Source organism: Phoenix dactylifera, chromosome 16 (genome assembly GCF_009389715.1).
Source record: "Phoenix dactylifera cultivar Barhee BC4 chromosome 16, palm_55x_up_171113_PBpolish2nd_filt_p, whole genome shotgun sequence".
Classification (NCBI taxonomy): domain Eukaryota; kingdom Viridiplantae; phylum Streptophyta; class Magnoliopsida; order Arecales; family Arecaceae; genus Phoenix; species Phoenix dactylifera.
The window spans coordinates 7,328,303-7,352,692 of NC_052407.1; the positions used below are offsets into that span (position 1 = coordinate 7,328,303).

The window sequence follows — 24,390 nt, forward strand, 5'->3', positions numbered from 1 at the left end:
GAGCCATTGAATGGCAGCGGTTTAAAGGCCAAACGCGTGACCCCACACGGTGTCGCTCGGCGCGCAGCGCATTCCCCGTCCATACTCCATAATCCCATACCAAGACCTACCGCACCATGGTCCTATTTATACCATAAAAATATGGCTCCCACAATAATAAAAATATGGCTTCCATAGCAGACACTGCGATGGATAATAATGAAAATTAAATAATCATTTACGTGTTTGTCTGCAAGAGTAATTCGAAGCATCATTCAACAGGGGGGTAAAAAACAAAAAAAAGAGGAGTAGCTTATGTTTTTTATAATTTTCAAGGTCCGGGTACCATGGCCATATACGCGTGATGTTAAACCGATGCAACCACCGTAATAATTGAACCCCGGTTCGACACTTCCACCCGAACGTCTCTTTCATCTCGCTTCAGATGCCAGCCCACAGGTTATCGCTCTCCTACTCCAGTCTCTCGCCAAACCCCTCCTATAAATACCCACCCAAAACTCCCATTTCTCCTTGTCACCTCAAGTTCCTTCATACGCAGTCTTCACAACCTTAGCAAGCATCATGAAGCCCCTCTTCACCACCTTGGCCCTTTTACTGATCCTCTTGGCCTCTTCCTATCTTGAAGCCACCATAGCCGGCTCACGTAATAAACACACACTAATCTCAGATGTATTCCCTTTTTCTCTCTTAATTTTTTTCTTTAGTTGTACTGATGAGAGTGCTTTTTTTTCCTGGTGCTAGCCTTTTGCGATTCCAAGTGCAAGGTTAGGTGCTCCAAGGCGAGCTTTCAGGACCGCTGCCTCAAGTACTGTGGGGTGTGCTGCGAGGAGTGCCACTGCGTGCCTTCGGGGACTTATGGCAACAAGGATGAGTGCCCTTGTTATAGGGACAAGTACACTGGCTTTGGCAAGAGAAGGAGGCCAAAGTGCCCTTGAGCCTCGACCGAAGGCCTGAATATCCTTTATATATCTCCTAAATTTCGTCCACTCTCGGCAGTGGTCGCTAGTGGGTTATCAACTTATCATGTTATGGTGTGTGTCTGTAAAAGTTGATATGGAGTGGGATATATAAAGGAAGTGGACTTTTCAGTACCATCTATATTTCATAGTACAGATGTGAGAGTGGTGACGGGTGTTTGGAGAAAACCATATATACCTCTGTGTTTCTTATATTTGTTCTCTGTGATCGCATTGAAAGTTTTGTCATCTTTTTCCAACTTTAGATTTTGATGGGTTTCTATCATTTACAGCCGCAATGACCAAAACTACTCCTATCTATAGTGTGTCAATTTTGCTCTAAAACGGAGAAGTATCGCCAACAGTGCACATTCCAATTTTTTATTTCCTTCAGGAGTAATTAGCCTTTCTGTATTAAATGCCAATCCAAGTGCATGATGTTGAGTGCACGGACTGGTTCCGAGGATAACATAAATTTCTGCACATTAATTTCCTTTATATTGTATGCAAATTATGTGTCTAATTGAGCACTCGGCTTCTACTTGATGCTGATATCTAATTTATTCGTGTCACATTTACATGATCAAAATAGTTGTGCTTTTAGTGGGAGAAAGTTAGAGCATATTTAAATATACTGTTATTGAAGTAAATTATAATTATAAGTAATATTTTGACTGTATTAAGTAACAAATTTAAAACCAAAGCAGTGTTGTATCTTTAATCAAGTGATATATATGGAAGAATAAATGTTCCGGTCATGGACATTTTCTAATTTATGCAGGTGTCGGCAGGTCATAATATTGTGGTTGCTTGGTTCCACTTACTCCTATGATTGTTCCCTTTAAAACGCCAGCCTCGGATCCCTGTTGCTTTTGTGCTTTTAGGAATGTGAAATTGGTTTATTTGTTTGAAGATTCTCCTTTCAGCTATTCTGTCCAGCTACATCCGTTGACAATTGGTTATATTTTTTCCTTACGGTCCGTTACATTTCTTTAATTTTTCATCTTTTTTATTTTTAATTATATTTTTTTTTAGTTTTTGGGGTTTTTTTCAGTCTGTCAAGAGACCTCACTCTCCAGCTTGTTCTTGGAAAAATCTTTTCTTTTATTTCGGCTTTTTTACGTGGCAACAGCCTGTGTGGCACCAGTCGTCTTTGTCACTTTTGCCAATATGGCACCCGTCGTCGTTTTTACTGTCGCCTCATCCTGAAAATAGTGGGAGTTGTAGAATGATGATAGATTATTTTTTTTGGTCAAAGTGAATGACAGATTATTCACGTTCCACAGCTTGCAAGAAAAAAAAAAAAAAAGCTATGCGGTGCCTTTACTTTTATCCAAGCTGTTAATTGTCTAATGTCATGCTGAAGTGGCACCTCATGAATGGTAATATGACTCACATAATTTACTAACAAACCAAATTTTTAACCGTCCAAGGCGTTTAAGTAAATTTTTATTATCTATGACTATGCAAAATAGATACATGCCTCATTAATCAAAACAACAAGACAAAAAGTTAATGCTTATTGACATATTGATCTAGACTGCTAAAGAATGTGAATTTCCACAGTTTTGTAAGGTGCATTGGTTTATTCATGTTTCCCTAGTGCATACATCCTAATTGGTCTCAGTGACTTGGATTCCTCTCTCATCAGGAATGGGTCAAGAGATGAATTTAAAGAGGGAGAGAATAATAATTTAATCAAATAATAATGTAATCATGGACACTATAAAAATTTAATCAAATAGAGTTACAGAATTTTTTTGAGTAATTTTACAATGGGCTTTGGGCACCATACCTAGTGATTGTCTTTCTTTCTTTCCTTCTTTCCAAAAAAACAGAAAGAATGCCCATCGTACAGGTTCTAATACTTTGGACATGCACCACCCAAAACTCAAAACTAAAACATATGGTTGCTAAATCGAGGGGACTTCTCCCCCTGTGCAGTCTCAACTCCAGAAGCAACATTGTTATGTGAGACTAAAAGCCAATATATTATCTTGTTCAATCGATAATGTGGACGGGTTCTAGTGAAAAAATTCAACAAGTAGACTCACTTTGGATTTTTTTTTTTTGGAATGACTTTTGAACTACTCCATTTTCATTATTCAATCCACTATTTTCTCTATTTGAATCCAAACCGATGCACCCATCTCACATGGAGATTAGATTTGAACTAAGCTCATCTTATTAGTATTATTTCTAAATTTAGTTAATATCATTTCTAAGATTACTTTTTATAGAATACTGACTTATAAAAAAAATTAATATAATTAAATTTTGATTAAAAAAATTAACTATAATTAAATTATATGAGATTAAGAGATAAGTTTTAGTAACATGGAAATAAGCTAAATAGTTTAGATAAATTGTTACATTGGTGATTAGAAATCAAGTTAAATAATTTAGAGCAATTAATAGAACGTCCTAATTTGACAAGCAATGGTGTGTGGAGGTGATATAAGAATGGTGGTAACTTGACATCTTGGATTTGCTTTGAACTAAAATAAGTTAGAAACCTAGAATAATTATATATGCTATCATAATCCAATATACTCAACCCAAGCTAATTTTGGAATGAGACTCTTCCATTTATACAAGTTATAAATATTTGTAAGCTTTTCTCCTTGTGGTTCCATTATAATCCCAATTTTATATTATAATTATAGTATATTATGATGCACTAAATAGTTAAGAAGAAAAGTGTCAAGAAAAAAATCAACTCAACTAGTACCGCCCTACAAACTAATACACAAAATATCTGGGGAAGCATTTTCATTTTTCATTAGTCTATGTTCTTTAATAATTTGTTATAAATGTGAAAATTTTCAAGATAATAGGATGAAGATGTTCATACCTTGAATTGGTTTCCTCCAATATTTTATCAACTTTAGATACATTGAACATTCTTAAACAGAAGAAATATGATAAGGAAGCGGGCTAAATACAAGACCGTAAACCTATAGCTTTTAATAAACAGTAATATTATGTTCTACAAAGATAATCGCATGAAATATAAACATATCAATTCTTTTACATGTCCTCTCTCCATTTATTCTTCTATTAACTTAAAAATAATTACAAAATTTTGTATGTTCGAGATCAGTTATAAATCATGACAAGTCATTCTTGTGGCATTTACTTTATCAAATGTAAATATTTGGTAGCTTCACTAAGGTGATAGTTATGATACCTAACTAATAGAATGCAATTGGGTGACATGTAGGAAGTCAAGAACCAAAAATGATGTTGAGACAATTGATGTACTATTTTGTTGTTGAAATCACCTTGCTCAATTAATTACCTCGTATGTATGGTCAAGGAAATGGTGACATGTCCGTACGATATGTATCACAAGCCATGTCACATCGTTGGCCTAATCGAGCCAATTTTCCACCAAATGAAGATCAACTGATCTTAGACCTTGCTAACAAGGGAAGAAGAGCACATAACTAACTTGCTCTATTTGCCCTGTGGAAACCTAATATTGCAATTCACAGCATCTGGGTAATTTGCGTCCAATCCCAACTCTGCCCCTAATGGTTTCTCCCAAATCTTGATCCACAGTTGTTTTGGAAAGGTTTTGCAAAAGATGCAAAGTTTTAATTGAAAAAGGACTTATAAGAATAGGGATATTATCAAGAACTTGCATTACAACTCCACCTTTTGTGTAAGGCAAACAAAGAGTGGCATTGGAGAGTAGAGCCCTAGCAGAGTGATTAGAATTTAGAAAGCATAGCGTATCCCATTCCTCTGGGGCCAGGAGGGTATAAAGTAAGGTGGTAGTAAGGTCTAAAGATCATCTAGATTTGTTTGGGGATATACTGCTCAATAATCGAACAACATCTAGGGTGTATTTGGTTCGTATGGTTCGTAACAAGAATCGGAATTGGGATGGAATAAATCAAAATGGCTATATTTCCTGATGTGTTTGGTTCGTGAATGGATTTGGAATCAAAATTGGAATGGAATTTGAATATTAAAAGAGAATCCGGATGGGATTTTGGAGGATTGGGGTGTTTCATTTCCATTAGAATCGAAATGAGGATGAGACTCCCATCTAAACGGTTTGCATGGGGGTCACCTATTTCCATTTTTACTCCAGAGGCCAACTCTCCTCAACCAAACATACCTCGAGTTGCTAAGCAAGGAGGCATGGGGTATAACTACTAGGATAGGTACATATATCAAACTTTTCAGAATATAATCCATCGACAGGTGAGTGGAAGTGAGAGGCAACAATTGATGAATATGTTAAAAAAAATGCAGTGACAAATTAAGTATCCTTGCATCAGTCTCATTTTAATTATCAGCCAACTGATATAGAGGTTGTTCTGTATCAACTTCATATACCTAATGAAGATGGGTGGAGCTTCAGCTCTTCCTTTTCTGGAAAAAGAAAAAATCCAGCAACCAGTTAACAAGGAGCATAATCCACCATCAGAAATTTGACCTAATTAAGCTAGTTTTGCCAACAGATGAAGATCCAACTAACCTTAGACCTGGATAACAAAGGAAGAGCACTGTTAGATGCAGCACTCAAGAATCAAACCCAAAGCATATGGTTGCTAAGCAGATGGATATGGGAAGTGACTACTGCATCAGGCTTGAGTTCTTGACATGCTCTAATATTATTGAACTCATGTTTATATTCATTAGGTTCTACTTTTGATGCTATTGCTCTCAGGTTCGCATATGCAGTGAGAGGCTACAATTCCTTTATGAACATGTCAACAAATGCAATGGCAGGTTAATTGTCCTTGCACAAGTCTCTGTGTATTTCTCAGTCCTATGATATAGAGGCTGTTCTGTAATTGACTTCATTTACATAATGAAAAAAGATGGGTAGGGCCTTGGCTCTTGCTTTTTATGCCCAAAAAAAATGCATCAAATGGTTAACAATGGACATTCCACTGTCACAACTTTGGCCTAATTAAGCCAGTTTTGCCTACAGATGAAGTTCCAACTGACCATGGACCTGGCTAACAAGGGAAGAATGCTGCTAGCTTGCTACATTTTCCCCCTCATAAGAAGGGTGTAAACATAGTATTTGAAGCAATTCACAGCATCTTCGCGTTGAATCTATGTCCAAAATGCTGACACTGTCATTAGTAGTTCCTTCCAAACCATGATTTAAAGCTGCATCAGAAAAGTTCTGCGAAAGGTTAAACATTTTCTGTGAGAGAAAGGACTATGAGAATAGGGGTCACAGTGAAGAACTTGCATTCACCACACCTTTGTGCATAGCCAGCCAATTTTTGGCATCACAACATAGAGCCCAGAAGATTGGTTAAATAACCAAATTTTTGTTGCCTACCATTAAAATTTTCTTTAGGGCTGTGAACTTGAACAAAATATAACATGCCCCATTAAAAGTGGGGCCGAAAGGATCTAAAGATCATCTAGATCTGTTTAGCGATGCATCGCTCAAAAATTGAATCCAAAATGTCTAGTTGCTAAGCAGAGGGGGTAATTACTAGGATGATCACATTTCTCTATCTGTTCTAGTACTATCGAACTCGAACTTAGTAGAATATAATACATTAGCCGGTTAATAAGGAATGGAGATCTTGGTTACTCTATTGTAATTTCTCCTTGTTATCACAACCATCAAGTCCTATTCGACCAGATAAGAAGATAATTGGGGTTGGGGAGTGAGCAACCTCTTCCTCTTACAGGAGAGCCCCTTAATTAAGCCTAATGGGGCATATATATTCTCCATTTTCACTATCATGATTATAAAGGGGACCTTGCAGTCCATTTGGAAGGCCAACTCTTTTTTGTCTAAACAAAATTATTGAAGTCTGATTTTTGGGATTGTACGTCGGCTAAGAAAACATTTGACTTAATTAAACACTATTTTTATAGCAACTATCTGGTTTTAATAGATGTTTGTGTAGATTTTGACATGAACAAATGATTGATATGCTTGCACATAGTAGCTTATATATCAAAAGTTAATAAAAGATCATTAACCTCTTATTAGTTCTTCTCTATCTTTCATGAGATATAGATGGTCCATGGTAGCAAAATTTTCTTAACCCTACGATGGCTCGGAACTCGGCCTGAAGTTAACTTGAATTTAACTGAAAGTTAAAACTTGCATTGTCTTCCCTCTTCTTATGAACTGTATGGAGTCTATGGAGATTCAAGTGTTCACAATCTGATTGCACTATCTTGAATGAAGATCAATGTAATATCTTTCTATGTACCAATTAGCCTTACTAAGTTTTATCCCAAGCCCCCTCTCACTAAAGTTGCCTTGAGTGAAACATAATTTGCACCAGTTTTTAGAGGATTGCCATGAAGTTGATGTCATCCATCTTGCTGGGAAATTATTGAATGGTGCTGATGATTATGGTGATAGCATCTTTTTGTTCATGCAACCGGATCATAAATGTGCAACCGAGCGAACATGTACACGCGCGCGCGCGCGCGCGCGCACACACACACATATATATATATATATATGTATGTATGTATATTTTTATATGTATGTATATTTTTTGTCTTTTTAAAGATAAAAGACATACCTAAAAATCCATGCAAACACCTTCAAATGTGTAGCCAATATAACCAATATAAATTAAGGTAAATCTTTTCCTATATACCAATTAGCTTTCAAATATTGGTTATCCAATTTTTTGACTACTTGATGTTTTTTTTTGATTTCAAAATTACATAATTTTTGGTGTGTAAGCAGTTTATATTAGATCAAATCTAATAACTCGAATATTTGATGTGGGATCCCCATAATTTAATCAAGACTTGTATGGATTTGAGTGAAGATCCACTCAAGTCTAGTCAAGTCAATTTCTCTCTATGTATAATATATTGTACATCAAAATGATTTCCTTATAAATTTATTCTATTTCCAACTCTGAAAACAAAACTAGCTTAATGATCAAGTGCTGCACCTTTGAAGCCTGTTAAGCTCCCTTCACGACAAAGAAATTGTAGTAGCCTTTGGCAATTCATAAAGAAATATGCTCGATCTCTTTATTTTCTTGCAAGTTTCCTCATTGTCAATACTGTTAATACAAGAGGTTGCACCTCAATTTGAAAAGAAAAGCTTCCACATGATTTCGAAGACCATAACAAAAGGTTGAAGGGTGAGATGTTCTTGAAACCTGCATTTACGACTCAATCAATAACCTGCTGCCAACTTTAGGAAGGAGAGATGATAATAATGCCGAAAAGCCTAAGGCATTTATACCTAGTATCGGAATTTCCACAACATCGATACTGAATTCTTCCCTAAGTGCACAGTGAGTCAACTGATATCGTGCCTCTCCCCCACTTGAGGTAAGGGTGGTAATGCCAAACCGTTTAACCCATTTAAATTACTTCAAAAAAGTTGTTGATTGGATTAAATTACTTGTTTAATAAAATGCTTAAATTCAAATATAGATTTTTGATCTATTTTATATCCAACCTGATCTGTATTTGACCCTACCCGATCCGATTGCCACTCCTGTATTGAAGCACTAACTCAAAGTGTCTCATGCTGCATTCATCTTGGGCTTCAAAGACATGTTCCACGCATTTGCCGAAGGAAAAGATCACCAATACAAGAACCCCTTATTTTGTACATTTTGTGAGACACGTACAATGCAGATGATGTAAAAGAAATCAATATTTATGACCAGATGTGATCTCATGTTTGGTTGAAGAGGATGGAGTATTTGTTGTATGATTATGACCTCACCAAGTGATCTAGAAAGAAGGATGAAAGGATGCTAGGTTTATAGACAGGCCCTCGACCGAGTTTTACCTCAGATTTCATGCTAGGCTAAGGACACCAGGTCTGAGCTTGACCCGAGTTTGGACAATATTTTGGGCCAGGTCAAGCAACAATCAAGCGCAAGTTTACTTCACATCCATTGAGGTTTCTTGGTTTTAGGCCAAGTTCTGATTCTGGGCTGTCAAACCAAACCTCAATAAACATTTTCAAAACACGAGTCTTCAAACTTTTTATGCAAAAAAAAATCTGTTTTTCTTGTAAAATCAATAATTAAGTGGAATTTTATGCAAAACCCCTATAATGGTGGGCTGCAAAGGAAGCCACCCAATCAATAACGCTATTCGCTTTCCTGAAGATATGCGAAGCCCGTGATAGTCCACACTTGGCTAAGAGTCTACGGATGTTATGGAGCAGTGGTCTAGAATCGACGCTACATCTCCGACCTCGGATCCACTAGGTCATCGTGGCCGAATCATCTTCAAGGAGGATGCGGTCCGCCCCCAGCCTCCGCCTCGCATAGATAACACCCTTCCATGCAGCTCTAGGCTCAGCGCGAGCTACGGATGTGTTGTAGATCCGCCGACCTTCCGCCGCTACCAGTTTGGCCTCGTAGTTTCTGATGATGAAGCCCACACCTTCTGATCCATCCCCTTTGTCAACACTTTCATCGAAGTTCATCTTGAAAAAACTAGAAGGTGGGGCCTCCCATAAGACCAACATGGTCCTGGGTGTTGCAAGAGCGAAAGGGAGGCTCCAGATTTCTCCGACTATCCTAAAGGACAATGGTGTGGCGGAGCGGAGGGAGAAGCACCATGTCCACCACCTGTCTTGGATGCACTCTGATATCCTCAAAGATCTGGATGTTCCTATCTATCTAACAGTGATAGGCTAGGTAGGCAGCCCTAACTCCTCGAGAGACATCCACCATCGCTGAGGGTCATGGGACCTTCGCTGCTTCATCCGACTTGAAGGTTGGTGAGTTACCGCTTACCACGGGGTTAAAATAAATACATAAAAAAAAATTATTTATAAAGAAATTAGAGCTAGCACATGCTCAGGATCTTTTCTCACAGTAGTGCAGCTAACGGAGCTGAGGCCTACATGAGGTATGACGATAAAATCAGACGGATGTGATGCTTCGCCTGCTAAAGATGGGCGGCAGATCTGTGTTCGCATAGAACTTGTAAGCGGGAGCCCGGAGCGCCAGCATTTACGGAGAGCGTTCCAGGGCCCTCCGCGCGAAAGACCTAATCCGAACCCCGCTCGCTCACCTTTGACGCGCACCGCACGTGCTTGTATAAAGGGTCCCGGGCTAAACCCTCCCGATGCTTCGCCCCCGTTCTGGAAAACGCTGGGTCGGTCGGTCATTGCGAGATTGAGAGAGAGAGAGAGAGAGAGAGAGAGAGAGAGAGAGCGGCCTTCCTTCTTTCATCGATCCCTCGAGACGGGTGCTGCGAGAGCGACGGCGATGGAGAACGGCGGTCCGGTTACCGACATCCGATCGGCGGCGGAGGCGGTCTCGGCGGAGAACGAGGCGTCGGTGGCGCCTCTCCACCAGGTCGAATCCCTGTGCATGCGTTGCGGCGAGAATGTAATGCTTTCTCAATCCTATTCAATTCCCTCTCTTTTCTTTCCTTCTTCCCCTAGTTTACTGGAAAGAAAAAAACAAGGGATCTTTCGATCCCCATCTTCATAAAATTTTGAACTTTGGTCTGATATGCTTCGTTTTATTCTTCGTCTCTTGGTACAGGGCATAACCAGGCTCCTTCTAACGCGAATTCCTCACTTCAGGGAGGTAGGATATGTACTTCTTTTTTAGATAATCATTTTTTTGCCAAAGATTTTTCCGTATTAAACAAAGATTTCTATCTGTTATTTGATTTTTTAAATTTTCCAGATTGTGTTGATGGCGTTTGAATGCCCGCATTGCAACGAAAGGTATTAATCTTCTCTTTGATAGTCCAAAGTTGAGGAAAGTGTAGGAATAAGAATAAATTTAATGCATTTTGGGATGAAATCTTTTTGTTATCTTTTCTTTTCTTTTTCTTTTTTTGATGTTTTGTTTGTGTTGTTAGGAACAATGAAGTCCAGTTTGCTGGTCAGCTGCAGCCCCGAGGATGTTGCTACCAGTTGGAGGTTCCATTGGGGAGTAGTGAGGTCTGTTCTCATTATACGAGCCCAGTTTCGGAGCAAGCTCTAATTTTTTTTCCCTTCTATTTACCTCAGTATTAGTTTTTGCCTTATCGTTTTTCCATCACTTATCATTATATAGATGGACTGCAATATACTTAAGAAAATTTTTGAGGTGTCAGTAACAGCACTCTAAAAGTTATCACCTTTATCTCACCTTATCTCCTTTGCATCATCTTAATTTTATCTAACAGTGTTGGATAAGCTCTGCAATTGTAAACTATAACAATAAAAGTATAAGTAGATTGGAAGCCTGCCCGGAGTGGTAAATTTTCCACCGTGCAACTGATTTCAGGGCTTGTTGTGTAGTAGTTGTTTCATGGGCTCTACTTTAGGCCTTAGTTTTTTCTTCTGAATGTGTGAAATTTTATCATTGGGTCCTATGAATATTTAAAAGAAGAGAATATTTAACTTTATTATTGATTTGTACAAAATTTATTGATCATCATGTGGGTGTGCATTTCCCTACATATAGGGTCGGTAATGATTAGCTCTCTTGCGCAACTGTTGCTATTAAAATTGTGATTGAATAAGTTCCTTGCAATTGGTCAAGGCCTTTTTTTTAAGAAAAACAATATGACATTTTACACCTGGATATTACACTACCAAAGTGCACTGGGTACCTGTTAATTTGCTGTTTCACAACCATTTTTTATTTCCATTTGAATTTGCATCTGATATGATGCACTTCCAATGCGCTACCCTATTTCCTATAGTTTAGATTTATAGGATGTTTCTGGGATCCTATTTTAAATCTTCCAACTTTATCTGTGAGCTTCTTTGGGTCAGCACCTTTTTGAAGCATCACAACTATGTAATGCTGTCAAGCTTTTCTTTGAATGACTTCGCGGTCTTCATGTGTTCTTCTCTATTTTAATTTTGAAGGGAGATAGTTTGTCTATTATATGCATGGCTAACTTCCAAAATTATTTTGTTCTCTTTTTAATTTTAAAATGACTCATCTGCCTTTGTTGAGTCATAAGCAATTAGGAAGTAAAGTATCACTTCATTCTCTCTCATTCTCAGCTCCAAAACCTTGTGCTCTGGGCAACTTACTGTAACCACTGCCACACTTTCTAGGGATTTATCCATACCTTTATTGGGGAATAAGCACTGTAAAGATTATCTGCCTTAAGTAATCTTTTCTCAAATTTAGATACTATTACTTTTGTTTGTGTCGGAAATTGCATTGAAAATCCTTATGAAAATATGCATGCATTTAATGACCTGCACACTTCTGTACATTGTTGTGTATCCATCTGCCATTGATGCTTCCTATTGGTGCTGGATTGCATATTAATTTCTCAAATGGAATTTTGCCTGTATCTAGCCCTGTTACACACTCCAGTTGATAAATTGTAGTTAATTGTGAGCCTTTTCAAATCCATCGATGCCATAAAGTACAAATGTGATTGGCACAGGTAGTATCACTGTCTGCTGCATAAATACACTAACCATGCTATAAATATTATCTGGGTATTCTGAAAGGTTAAAATGTTTTGTCGAGTGAGGAACTTACAAGACATCTTTCTGCAGGTACTTAATCGACAGGTGGTGAAATCTGATTCTGCAACTATTAAGGTACATGTTGACACTTAGTCACCATACTGAAGCTGGTCCAGTGGATTAAGTTAGGAGACTACTGAAATGGCTCTGGTTGCAATTGTTAGTACCTTAGAGAGTGCAGTCTGTCCTTCGCTAGGAATTCATACAGTCTGTTGTTTCTATAGCATTATTGCCTTAAATACATGTTGCTTTTACATAAAGTGGAATTTAAATGTTATGATATGCATTTATATAGTAGTGCCAATCTTTAGACCTATTTAAAAGTTGATTTATTACCTGCCTTCATTACCCCTGGTTTCTTAATTTTGAAAACTTTCATGCACATAAGTTTATGTAATAGACTTTTCATGACACTTCTCTGTTGTTTATTTTGCAGATTCCAGAATTGGATTTTGAGATTCCTCCAGAAGCTCAACGTGGAACACTTTCTACGGTAACTTCTCTTCCTTTATGTTAGCAGTTTCGTAACATCGTTGTACTCATTCCTTTTCTTCAAGTATTCTTTTGACAGTCCTCTACATAACGTGTTTGATTAACATGGTCGATTGAGTTTGACATTTCTGACGTTCTCAGCCATTTTGCTTTCACCTAGTCATGCTTAAATATATTATATGGTTATTGGTACAATTAGTGAACCATGCAATATCAAAAATGAAAGGTGAAATCAAAGTTGTATGCAGTTTATAGAATTATATCTTGGGATAAGGATAACCAAGAGTTGCTAGGAAAATTTGTATGTTTCACTGTTCTTACAAATTTTTTCTTGTAACTGGGGGTTGACATTGTAATGGAACAAAGTTTTTGATTGTACCTTAAACCTGTGTTTAGTACTTGAGGAATTATGGGATTCCATTTTGTAGTTAGCAGATCCTTTGTTATTCAGTGATCCCTATGGCGTTGTGTCTCATGCTCTTTGGAACTAGAATGTTTGGTCTTTATATGGTTTGGAACTTCAAAAATCAAAATCTTTGATTGTTATTTGATTGAAGAATTAATTATCTTCAACCATTGCTTTTCTTTGGTTTTTTCCTTTTCATTTCTAGGTTTGAGTTTGTCCTTTCCTGGATCTCTGTTTCTTCACTATAGTAATCCTCAGACATCACGGTTTTCTTGATGAACATGCTACGTATGCTTCAAATTCTTCTCTTTGATCATACTATATGATTTCCCTATCATGCATTTCGAGAAATGCTATTTGATTATCACATCTGTGAAATATGGCCTGTGTATCAATATAATACCTATGTGGAAGAAACCCAATCAAAGAACTTCATTGCGAAAACAGTTTGGTTTTCTAAAAGATGGATGGCTGATAAATCAAAAGAGGGCTCTCATGCAGTATTACTGTGGTTCTGTTCATATGCTACCTGATTGGGTATGAGAGGCCAATTTTTGAATTCAGTGGAGTATTAGTAGGTTGCATTGTTATCTGTGAGATTATGTCTAAACTTTGAGTGATAGTTTTAGTTATGATCACTTTATCCAATGTCTTGGAGGTCAAAGTCTGGTAAGAAATATAAGAAGGCTTGAATTGCTTACATTTTAAAAATCAGATAATATATTTCTTAAATTTTGAAGTCACTTAATCTAAAAGCTTACATCCCATCTGTTAAATGTTATGCATCTACTTATTGAGTGCTGATGTTCTATGCAGTCATGAACTTGCGGGATTTGATCTAGCCTATCCAAAAACTGAGCTCTATAAACCATAATTGATATATTTGGAGTTCATCCTTGTATTTATGAAATAAGGGTGTCCTTGAGGCTGCCGCAAATGTGGGGTTTGGGGAGGATTAGATGTATGGAGCCTTAGCATTGACATTCAGGTCAAAGTAGAGCAACCTTACCATTGCGCCTCCATCTTTATGTTTGTCATTTCAATATTTTAGAGTCCTCAAATATGAGATGCGGTCAGTCTACATATTCTATGGGCGATTATGAGTCCATGATGGTTGGTAAAAAAAAGTATGACCTACTGCATTATTTCTCCAACATGTTGCTCCATTTTATCTCCCTTTAGCCATATCACCATGTTTGTGACTCAGTGATTATCAATCATAAACCCTTGTTACCCTCATTCTTAAATTTGAGCCAATCATAATTAGAGGTTATATGGATAATAACCTTATGACACTAAATATATGTTATTTCTTCTAAATTAACCGATAGCTGCTGCTGTATAGGTTATGAAAAGGATTTCTAAAGATCTATTGAGTTGTAAGATCGAAGACATGCAACATTTCTCCAACATTTTGAAGGAGTATTTTGGAACTGGGAGATGGAAACTCCTACGTAGAATGCACTTAATAACTTGAACTGCCATTACGATTTCTCCATTGTTGCTACCAAAAGTTTGACCTGTGTAACATGAGATGCTAGGTGAGTTGTTTACATTCTAACACTGTACAAGCAAGAAAGTTCCCAGTTCTCCAATTCCCATAACAGCCCTTATTAGATTTCTCCTTTAATGTCCCCGCTTTTAACCTTGGCACGCTCTTTCTAATCATAGGTCTTTTATTAAGATTCCTCCCCAATCTTCCTGCCCAGCGATGCTAATCTCTCCTAAAATATCTCTCTCCTGAAAAATCTTTAGCTTTAACATTCAACAACCCACAATAAACACTTCTTTTTCAAAAATTAATTATTAATTCTTTTGTAAAATTAGAATTTAGTTAAATTGTCCTATATCCGAAATCTTTAGCGGCCATGTGCATTATAAGCAGTATATACATGTTTCCCTTGGTCCCTATGTAGGGGAAGAACTTGTTACTACAATAAAATTAAGATTATGTTGAGTCAATAATTGGAAAGATTTAGGCATCACCAAGACCGTTGTATTAGGAACGACTTTGATGTTGCTCCCATCTTCTCAAGCTTAAGCTTTTGACTGGTACTTTCAGACTATATGTTCTTTCTGTAATAATAGGATGAAATATGTTATATATTTTGTGTAGAGTGAATTTTTAAGTAGCAATCTTCAAACTAGGTTATCCTAGCATATTTTATTTATAATATTTACGACATCATGTTTTGACTAGTGGGATACGAAGTTCCTATGGCCTTGCCTTACAAGGCACCATATTAGACTATACTGCAGACTAACAAACCTACTTTGCAAAACTAAAATTTTAACAGTAGTTTTTCAAGTTCCAATTACTGATTGGCAAGGTATTTTAATATTTCAATAGATTGAACTGGAACCTCTGTATTTTATTTCTGATGACTTGAAGCATACTTGTTTTCTTTCTAAATAACCACCATCATCAATCTACACAAAATTGAGTTGATAATGTTCAAGTTGTAGAATTGTTATCTACACATTAGCAAAAAACAATTTTCATGAGTATTATTCTTTTTCCCGTTTTCTGGAGGATATGGTAGATAATATAAAACTTGGTAGTTTTTAACCATCCGGATATATTGGAAAAAAAAATTCACTTTGGCAGATTCTTTTATAACCCAAAGCAAGGATGAGGTATCAAAAATTAAAAAATCCTCTCTCTCTCTCTCTCTCAGTGAGATGGCATAGGGATTTATGTTTGGGATTTGGGACTATAAGAAGAGTGATGCAGGAAAGTTTGGAGGTTCAGAAGGGAGAAATAGCCCATACATGTTAAAGCATCTGTACTTTGACTATGTACTACCTGGTGGGTTATACATGCAATAATTGTGATAATTGGTCACTTAGCTTTAGCTAGTAGCTACAAGTTTACTAAAGTGTGTAAAGTAATTTTATGAACGAGCTGTTGGCCTGATATTGTTCAATTATTCTTATGAGGTAGAGGCAAGATCTATAATGATGTTTTTGACCATGCTACAAATGATTTTAACTTATGATCCTGTGGGATTTATCTAAATTTTCTGGGCTTCTAAAGAGGTCTTTAAGTGACATGAATTTTGTAAAATCATAGAAGGTTTCTTTGAGCACAGACTGCTGGCAGATTGGTATATTGTTATCTTGGCAAAGTTTGAGTCAGAATGCTACAATCTGCCACCTGTCTTGTAGTTTACTTGGATGTTGTCCATTAATTTCTGACTTAAAGAAAATGGTGTTTAATGAGAATGGGAAACTTCAAATATAAACTTTCCTTAACATGTAGATCCTTAAATAATCAAATATTACAAAGATGTGGATGGGCCTATTTTGTTGTTTTGGTTATGTAACACATTTTTTTTCATTTTCATTTTTGGATCCTTCTTTATCAGTCTTACCATTGTCAACTACTAGGTGGAAGGGATACTTCTGCGAGCCGTGGATGAATTACAAGCCCTTCAGGAGGAACGCAAGGTGCATTAAGGAACTCGTGATTTTTGTTTATGGTTAACCTGCTTTGCTTTTATCAAAACATGAAGTCTTTATCATGATTTTGCAGAAGCTGGATCCTGCAACAGCTGAAGCTATAGATCAGTTCTTGATAAAACTGAAATCCCTTGCATCTGGAAATGCAGCTTTTACTTTCCTACTTGATGATCCTGCTGGAAACAGTTTTATTGAGAACCCGTAAGAATATTCTTCTGACATTTCTACCTGAAGCATAAATTGTATATTTTTTAATGCTTAATGTGCTTATATTTCATTCATGATCTAGTAACTTCCATGACATTCATAGGAAGTATCTATTAGATGTTTAGAACTTTATTTGGTTGCTTCTCATTCAACTATACTTTATATGCTTGGGACTTTCTATAAGCACACACTTTGTGGATTTTAGCATCAACCAATAAGCTGACTCGGTTATGAGAAGTTATTGAGTTTGGGTGAAGAATGGATTCAGTAAGCTTGTGAGTTCTGTTTAGTTTGAGCATGACTACGTGAGTGACCTGATCTCTTCTTACCTTTGGTAACCTAATAGAAAAGTTTCATTTTAGGAGTTCTGATGTTGTTTTTGTCGGTGATGTAAAAACATTAGTTTACCGAACCAACTTTATTGTTTATATCATTTTAATGAAAAAACATTGTTGATAAAATCTTAAGATTCATGATTTGGTTCAAATGGCCTTAAAATGATTTGGATCTCATGTTTGGATCAGAGTCAGTTAAGAATATAGGATCTAGATCCATATTGTGAATTACACCATCCATTGGATCATAAGATTTGACTTTATGGCTTTTAAATTACTTATCCCTAATAAGTTTTAAGTAGTAAAAATTAGCAAGCTTGTTATTGGATTTTATGGACTTACCGTTAAGAGGCAAATTTTTTGTATTTTTACAACTATATGTTAAAATTTTCCTTGTTCTCTTCTAAATTATTGTAATTGAAACTGAATAACCGAAGACGGTTTGTTTCACTAGATTGTCTATATATGGGCTTATGTTGGACTACTTATTTGTATGCCTTTTATCTTTATTTATCTACTATAAATTTAGCTCGTATTTTGATTTTTAAACCTCTTTTATATTTTAACAACTTATGAAATATGTCAGAGGAAAAGTCTTACAATTTGCAATCTGATCCATGATCTGATCTGATCTGACCTCCTCTACGATTTGACTCGATCGTGATCTTAACAAAATTGGGCATAAATGAAAATTCAAAACTTGTGAATAGTCAGTTCTGGTCTGATGGTCCGTCCATACGCTTCATCCTCATTCCAATCTGCTTCGACATTTTTGCTCAATGATATGGTGTTTTCCATCTCCACCCCTCTTCTCCCTAGGAGCAAATACCATCTTGTTCTAGTTGATGGGATTAAGGATTGAATCCAATCACAGTCCCACACAGTATCACCTTATCTAATCCTAATTATCCCAGATCTGATCAAGGCTCTCAAGCTCTGTCTCCATCTCATGTTACCAAACAATGATCATTTGTTACCTGAATAAGGGGATGTCCCTTGGCCTCGGACATCCTGTCGTCCTTATATTTTCTTAAATTCTAATATAGCCTTATTGTTGTAGATAAAAGACAATGATGGATTATGATATTCGTATATCACTGATATGTTATTGTGTACTAGTGCTTAAAAATGAGTATTATATGTTCATTTAGTTTTGAAAGGTAGTTCGGGCCATGCACACAATGAGGGGCCACATGCAGCAGATTCTAGAATTGCAGTAATTTCTTGTCATTCATTTGTTCGAACTTTCTGCTGGTGAGGTGCATGGAATATAAGCTATTCTTTATTTAGTGTCCAGCATTTATTACTACTTAATAATTTCTTGTTCGTTTGTTTGAGTGTTCTGCTGGTGAGGTGCATGGGATATAAGCTATTCCTTATTTAGTCTCTGACATTTAATACTGCTTATTGGATGACCTGTTCGTTTGACTCTGTAGATATCTGTTGCATGGACAGATATGCGCCATCTTCAGATCCATTGTTGTTTACTAGGTTCTATGAAAGGACACGTGAGCAACAGGCTGCGTTGGGTTTTCTTGCTGAACCATCTGCAGCTGAAGAGGCTGAAAGACAGGTTAATGGAGATGCATCAACCGAGGAAAATAATCCTGCACTGGATGGAATGGAAAGGGTACCCCATGGATCAGTTGGAGCTGTTGCCGGTCGTCATGCTATTGCTCAGGGTAACACTGAGGAAGTTGCTGCAGCCTTATGTAGGTATTCAGCACCAGAAGAGGTAAGATTATGCTACTGGGTGGATATAGAAATTCTACCTTTTGTTCTGTGTCATGTACACCTTTCCTCATTGCCCATTCTGCACAGGTTGACACTTTGCCGTCTACATGTGGAGCTTGTGGAACTGCATGCGTCACTCGCTTTTATGCTACCAGTATCCTTTCTTAGCTTCTTTATCATCAGTATTACTATATCTCCAAGTTGCATCTACCTGATTTATCCATGCATTTTGTTCGTCAGTAATCAAGCATTGAATACAGTGAACATTAAATACAAATCAAGCACTGCTCACTGCCCTCACTCAAGTGGATTATGAATGAGTTTAGAAGCTATCTCTGAATGTTTAAAGAAAAAAAGAAGGCAAATAAAGAAAGACTAACTGAGCTAAATTGCTTTGTGAATTTGACCTCCTGCATTTAATAATGCATCTTACTGAAATAATTTCGATGAGGCTTTGTTCAACTTTAATCACATGAAGAAATTCCGTATTTTCGAGATGTGATTGTTATGGCGACTACGTGTGATCTGTGTGGCTATCGTAGCTCAGAGGTTTGTTATTATCCTAGATCCCGTTGTAACTAGTCCATTCATTGATTTTTTTTTTACAAGTTTCTTGTGTTATTATGATATCATGTGAGAACAGAATGTGATGTTGTAATATCACTTACTGTTCTTAAACTTGCATTTCTTTTTTATAAACAGTTGAAACCTGGTGGTGAAATTCCTAAAAAAGGAAAGAAGATCACAGTATATGTGCGGAATGCACAAGATCTTAGCCGCGACGTGATAAAGGTAGGATTCTTTCTTGCTAGGTTTGGTTTTTGAACATTTTGTCTATCACTTGAAAATTTTATCATTTTAACTGAACCCTGTCTGCTCAGACCAGAATTGCAGTATTGGTAGACCTTTCACTTGGTACAAATTTAACTCGGCGTGCTTATTGATTCCTTATTTGGATCATTGGAACAATATCTTGATGATAAAGGAATGGTCTAATTATAATCAGATGGCCTGACTTATAATCATTGAAAATAAGCTAAGTTGCCAGGTGTCATCAAACTTATAGCTCCTTTTAGCATGGAAACTGAACCCTGTTTATTTAAGTCCAGAGCTAATTAAATCTAGAAGTTTTTTCTCCCATTTTGCTTTTTGTGGTTTGGGGTGGGGGGGAGTGCGGACGGGGAAATTCGGGGTAAACTAGCCAGTCTTCAGGGACGTTGGCGACACATTTGGTATGACAAGCCAAAGAAAAGTGCCATTAACTATGCCCAACTCCAAATATCTAGAAGTGGATTGGTTAGGATTCTACAGGATCAGCGACTGTTTCAAGATAGATGATGTGGGAGTTACGCTCTATTCAAACAGAAGATAACTAGAAGTGGTCCATAGCCTGCTTGAGCAGCAAGCTCCCTCCATTCCTTTGCAGCAGCCATTAAGACAGCAGGGAGGAGTATGGATAGCAACTGCATGTTTATTAAGTCCGGAGCTAATTAAATCTAGAAGTTTTTTCTCCCATTTCACTTTTTGTGGTTTGGGGTGGGGGGAGTGCAGACGGGGAAATTCGGGGTAAACTAGCTAGTCTGTAGGGGCGTTTGCGACACATTTGGTATGACAAGCCAAAGAAAAGTCCCATTAACTGTGCCCAACTCCAAATATCTAGAAGTGGACTGGTTAGGATTCTACAGGATCAGTGACTGTTTCAAGATAGATGATGTGGGAGTTACGCTCTATTCAAACAGAAGATAACTAGAACTGGTCCATAGCCTGCTTGAGCAGCAAACTCCCTCCACTCCTTTGCAGCAGCCATTAAGACAGCGTGGAGGAGTATTGATAGCTACTGCAAGTGAACCCAGTTATCATTTGGATGAGTGGAGCAATATGTTGAGGTGAACAGCATGGTTAGATTAGATTTCAGAATATAATAAGGCAAACACTTCAGGTAGGAGGGATTTAACTTACAGTTTAGGTAGAGGGCTTCTTCAATTGCTGTCCGGAATAAATAATCCTTGCTGAATCTGAAAGTCCATACATATCAAAACAGAACAAAATATATGGTTGTACATACGGTCCTTGTTTTGCTCCTTTGCAGTATATTAACCCAACTTTGGCATTTTACATTTTTAAAATGCTTACAATAAACTTTTTCCTGGCTGTCTATTTTCATATATTAAGCAATATGGACATAGATTTAAGAATGGTGAAAATGTTCATATAATGACAGGATTGTCACATCAGAAACAGTTCGGTTATATAGACCATACATGAGTTTAGCAATGGTGAACTTGCAGGATTTAAGAAAACGTTTATCTTCACATATGCATCTTTAGCTCATCCATAAGGACTTCTAATATGACAATAAAACAAACTCCTGGGTTGCTTATCCCAGCTGTGTAAGTTTCCTGCTGTTTTGTTGCTTGCTTGCTTTCTATCCTTTATCCTATCCATGTTGTCCAGGCTTGGTAAGGAGAAAGAGGTGTGCCTTGGGGAGATAAGGTAGTACCAACTGAAGTGGTGATTTCAAGAGTTAATTTAAGCAGCAGGATAGGTTAAACATCATGAGAGTAAGCATTAACTGTTCAAGGAAGAAAGCTTTAGCAAAAAGCAAGGCCTGTGTAAGTTGTGAATCCATGGGACAAGGTCCATCCTTTGGAAGGACAAACATAGCACTTCATTACCTTTTGGAATGACGAACATAAGACTTCAAATCTATTGCACATGTTGATCGACTGGAAGTAGTATAATGAGCATGATTGGGATATACCTTGATGTTTCATACTGTATACAAGTTACTTGCATGTTGCAGTGATTATATATTTGCAGGTCCAAATTATACAGTTATAAAGTGAGAATAATGAGTTTATACTTTACGAAAATTTTTAATGTTTAGTATTCATCAAGATGCATGATCATGGTCTTGCCTTTTTGGTTTAAACATCAGTTTTTCTCATAGTGTTGCCAATTAATTCAAATGTATCAATATCTTCAATTTGTATAGCAAATTTAAATTTATTCTTAATGGCATTTGTGTTGCTCTTTTCCAGTCAGATACTGCAAGTGTAAAGGTTCCTGAACTCGATTTGGAGCTTGGAACTGGCACATTAGGTGGAATTGTTACAACTGTTGAAGGTTTGATTACTAAAATTAGCGAAAGTAAGTTTTATCTTGCAGCTTTCCTTCAAACGCACATTATTCTTTGGTTGTCAATAGATTAATGCCACATATTCTTTTGCAAACACTGAATGATAACAATTCTTTATTTCTTATTTAGTGCCTTGGTAGATTTTGTCAATATGGTGTTATCATAAATCTTTTATGTTGATTATTTCATCTTAATAATGTTGGGTGCTATTTATATGTTATCTTGATGAATTGTTTGGATGTGTTCTATTACTCTGTCATGTAACACAGTCTCTTCAAGTTATTGTAGAGGTTGATAAATGATTCAAGTGTTGCTTTCAGGTCTTGAGAGAGTACATGGGTTTACATTGGGTGATAGCACGGAGGAGTGGAAAAGGAAAAAGTTTCAGGATTTTAAGTCAAGGCTAATTAAGGTACGGTATAACCCCTGGTACTATGTGATCTACTGTTATTACTTTTCTTACAAGACCTATGAACTCTTTTCACGATATGCCTTGACAAGATAATAGTATGTCGGGATATATATTTCCACCAAACATTTCTTGTGGAAAATTCTAAAATACTGGCCAGGTTCGGCTTCCTCAAGACTAAGAAGCTTGTAAAAAACTTCCAGGAAGCAAGCTCTGAGTAAAGTCTGCACATAGCAGTGGCCCGTACACTAGCCTGTGCAAAATGCCTGTACACTGGCAGCACTCTTTCCTGTCGGGTTGAATACAGCAGTGACAAATGGTTGAGCTGCCAAAAAATAGATTTCATGACCAAAGAAATAAACGATAGTACAGGATCTCATTAAAAAAATATATTGTTCATGTTGCTGCCGTCCTCACTCGGAGACTAATAATGTCTAGCAAATAAATGTGCACTTTTATGGTAACATATATGAGATCTTTTTGGCTAGATCACATAATAAGATTCGAATCATATGTAAATAAGAGTTTTAGAAGAAAATAAGAAGCAATGCAATCTAAAATAATCATCTAATTAGGGTATAGTAAATTGTGGTTCATAAAACCTACAGAATACCTATACAAATGCCTTGCACATTCTCATCCCTTGAAAGTGTTCCTAGCATTTATAGAAAGTTATGCTTTCCGTCGTCCGCTTCACTTGAAATTTTAACCACCACGAATCTTTGTACGATTTGTCAGAATGGCTTTGTACACTGTTTTGTTGTTATATTGGTTGCAACTTGGTAAACCTACTTCTTTTGAAGAAAACAAGATCCACTTTCATATTCTTATGAAGTTTAATGTTTGTTGTCTCACTTTATGCAGCTTCTAAGTTTGGAAGAACCTTGGACTTTGATTATTGATGATGCATTGGCGAGTTCCTTTGTTTCTCCTACCACAGACTCCATAGCAGACGACAAGCAACTCATCTGTAAGTTCTTTTTTTATATCTCTGTTACTAATTTAAAGGGAAGAAATTAACAAAGGTGGGGGACTCACAGATGAGCTGGTCTCAGAAAGTAGAACCTGACCTTATGGAAGCTACCAAATTTTCTTAGGAGTGGTTTAATTTTCTTTAATATGGTTCCCCACCATGTAAATCTCCATATATGCACTCATTGCCCCATTATACTGGAATTTTTGATAAACATAATACATTTATGACAGCAGTTACTGTTCTCTCAAATTTACTAGTTGAATGAAGGTATACTTAGCGGTTATCTAACATGATCCGCGTTAATCTCAGTTGAAGAGTACGAGAGGAGCTGGGAGCAGAATGAGGAGTTGGGTTTGAATGACATGGATACGTCTTCAGCTGATGATGCTTACAGAACAAACAACAGACAGTGAGAATTTTTTGTGATTAAATTATCTGTTGTATTCTGTGTTTTGCAACTGAAATTAGTCCCTCTATAGGGATGATTACTTGGTTGTTTAATCCAAACTTGATTCATGTACATGGTTATTGTTATCAGTGCTTCTTGTGAAAGTATTGATACGCAATGCTAATGTTGCAATCTTGTTAAAATTTAATATCTTGAGAAAGGAAGACTGATTTCACCACTGGGTGGAAGGTGGTGAACTCCAAGATGCAGGACATTGTTCTTCCAAACAAGGACCGAGCATGTGATCTATGTAACCATTTCAAAGTATCTGAGATCATAGACTTACAGAGATCTACCTCCCAACGATGCACCATAGCTTTAGGCACCTCAAGCATTTGGAGGCATCATCAGAATGGTGTTACATCAACAGGCGCTTTGGTCGCTTTTTA

The 24,390-nt window shown here is 36.9% G+C and overlaps 1 protein-coding gene and 1 long non-coding RNA gene across 2 annotated transcripts; both read left to right on the plus strand.

Moving 5' to 3' along the window:
- Window positions 1-410: 410 nt before the first annotated feature.
- Window positions 411-1,216, plus strand: LOC120104049. The gene is made up of 2 exons (XR_005506470.1): window positions 411-643; window positions 742-1,216. It is a non-coding gene; the product is annotated as an uncharacterized LOC120104049 (long non-coding RNA).
- Window positions 1,217-10,019: 8,803 nt separating this feature from the next.
- Window positions 10,020-24,144, plus strand: LOC120104050 (zinc finger protein ZPR1-like). The gene is made up of 16 exons (XM_039114372.1): window positions 10,020-10,288; window positions 10,448-10,492; window positions 10,595-10,635; window positions 10,773-10,854; window positions 12,424-12,468; window positions 12,830-12,886; window positions 16,682-16,741; window positions 16,827-16,954; window positions 18,751-19,030; window positions 19,117-19,183; window positions 19,508-19,578; window positions 19,732-19,821; window positions 22,071-22,179; window positions 22,489-22,580; window positions 23,442-23,547; window positions 23,863-24,144. The coding sequence occupies exons 1-16, from the start codon at window positions 10,166-10,168 to the stop codon at window positions 23,964-23,966; spliced, it is 1,500 nt and encodes a 499-aa protein (XP_038970300.1). The 5' UTR covers window positions 10,020-10,165; the 3' UTR covers window positions 23,967-24,144.
- The last annotated feature ends 246 nt before the right edge of the window (window positions 24,145-24,390 follow it).

Excerpts from the sequence above, each read along its gene's own strand:
- LOC120104050 (XM_039114372.1), top strand. The coding sequence starts at position 10,166 with ATGGAGAACGGCGGTCCGGTTACCGACATCCGATCGGCGGCGGAGGCG. Across the intron at positions 10,636-10,772 it reads TGCCCGCATTGCAACGAAAG|GAACAATGAAGTCCAGTTTG; the intron begins GTATTAATCTTC and ends TTGTGTTGTTAG. Across the intron at positions 22,180-22,488 it reads GATTACTAAAATTAGCGAAA|GTCTTGAGAGAGTACATGGG; the intron begins GTAAGTTTTATC and ends TGTTGCTTTCAG.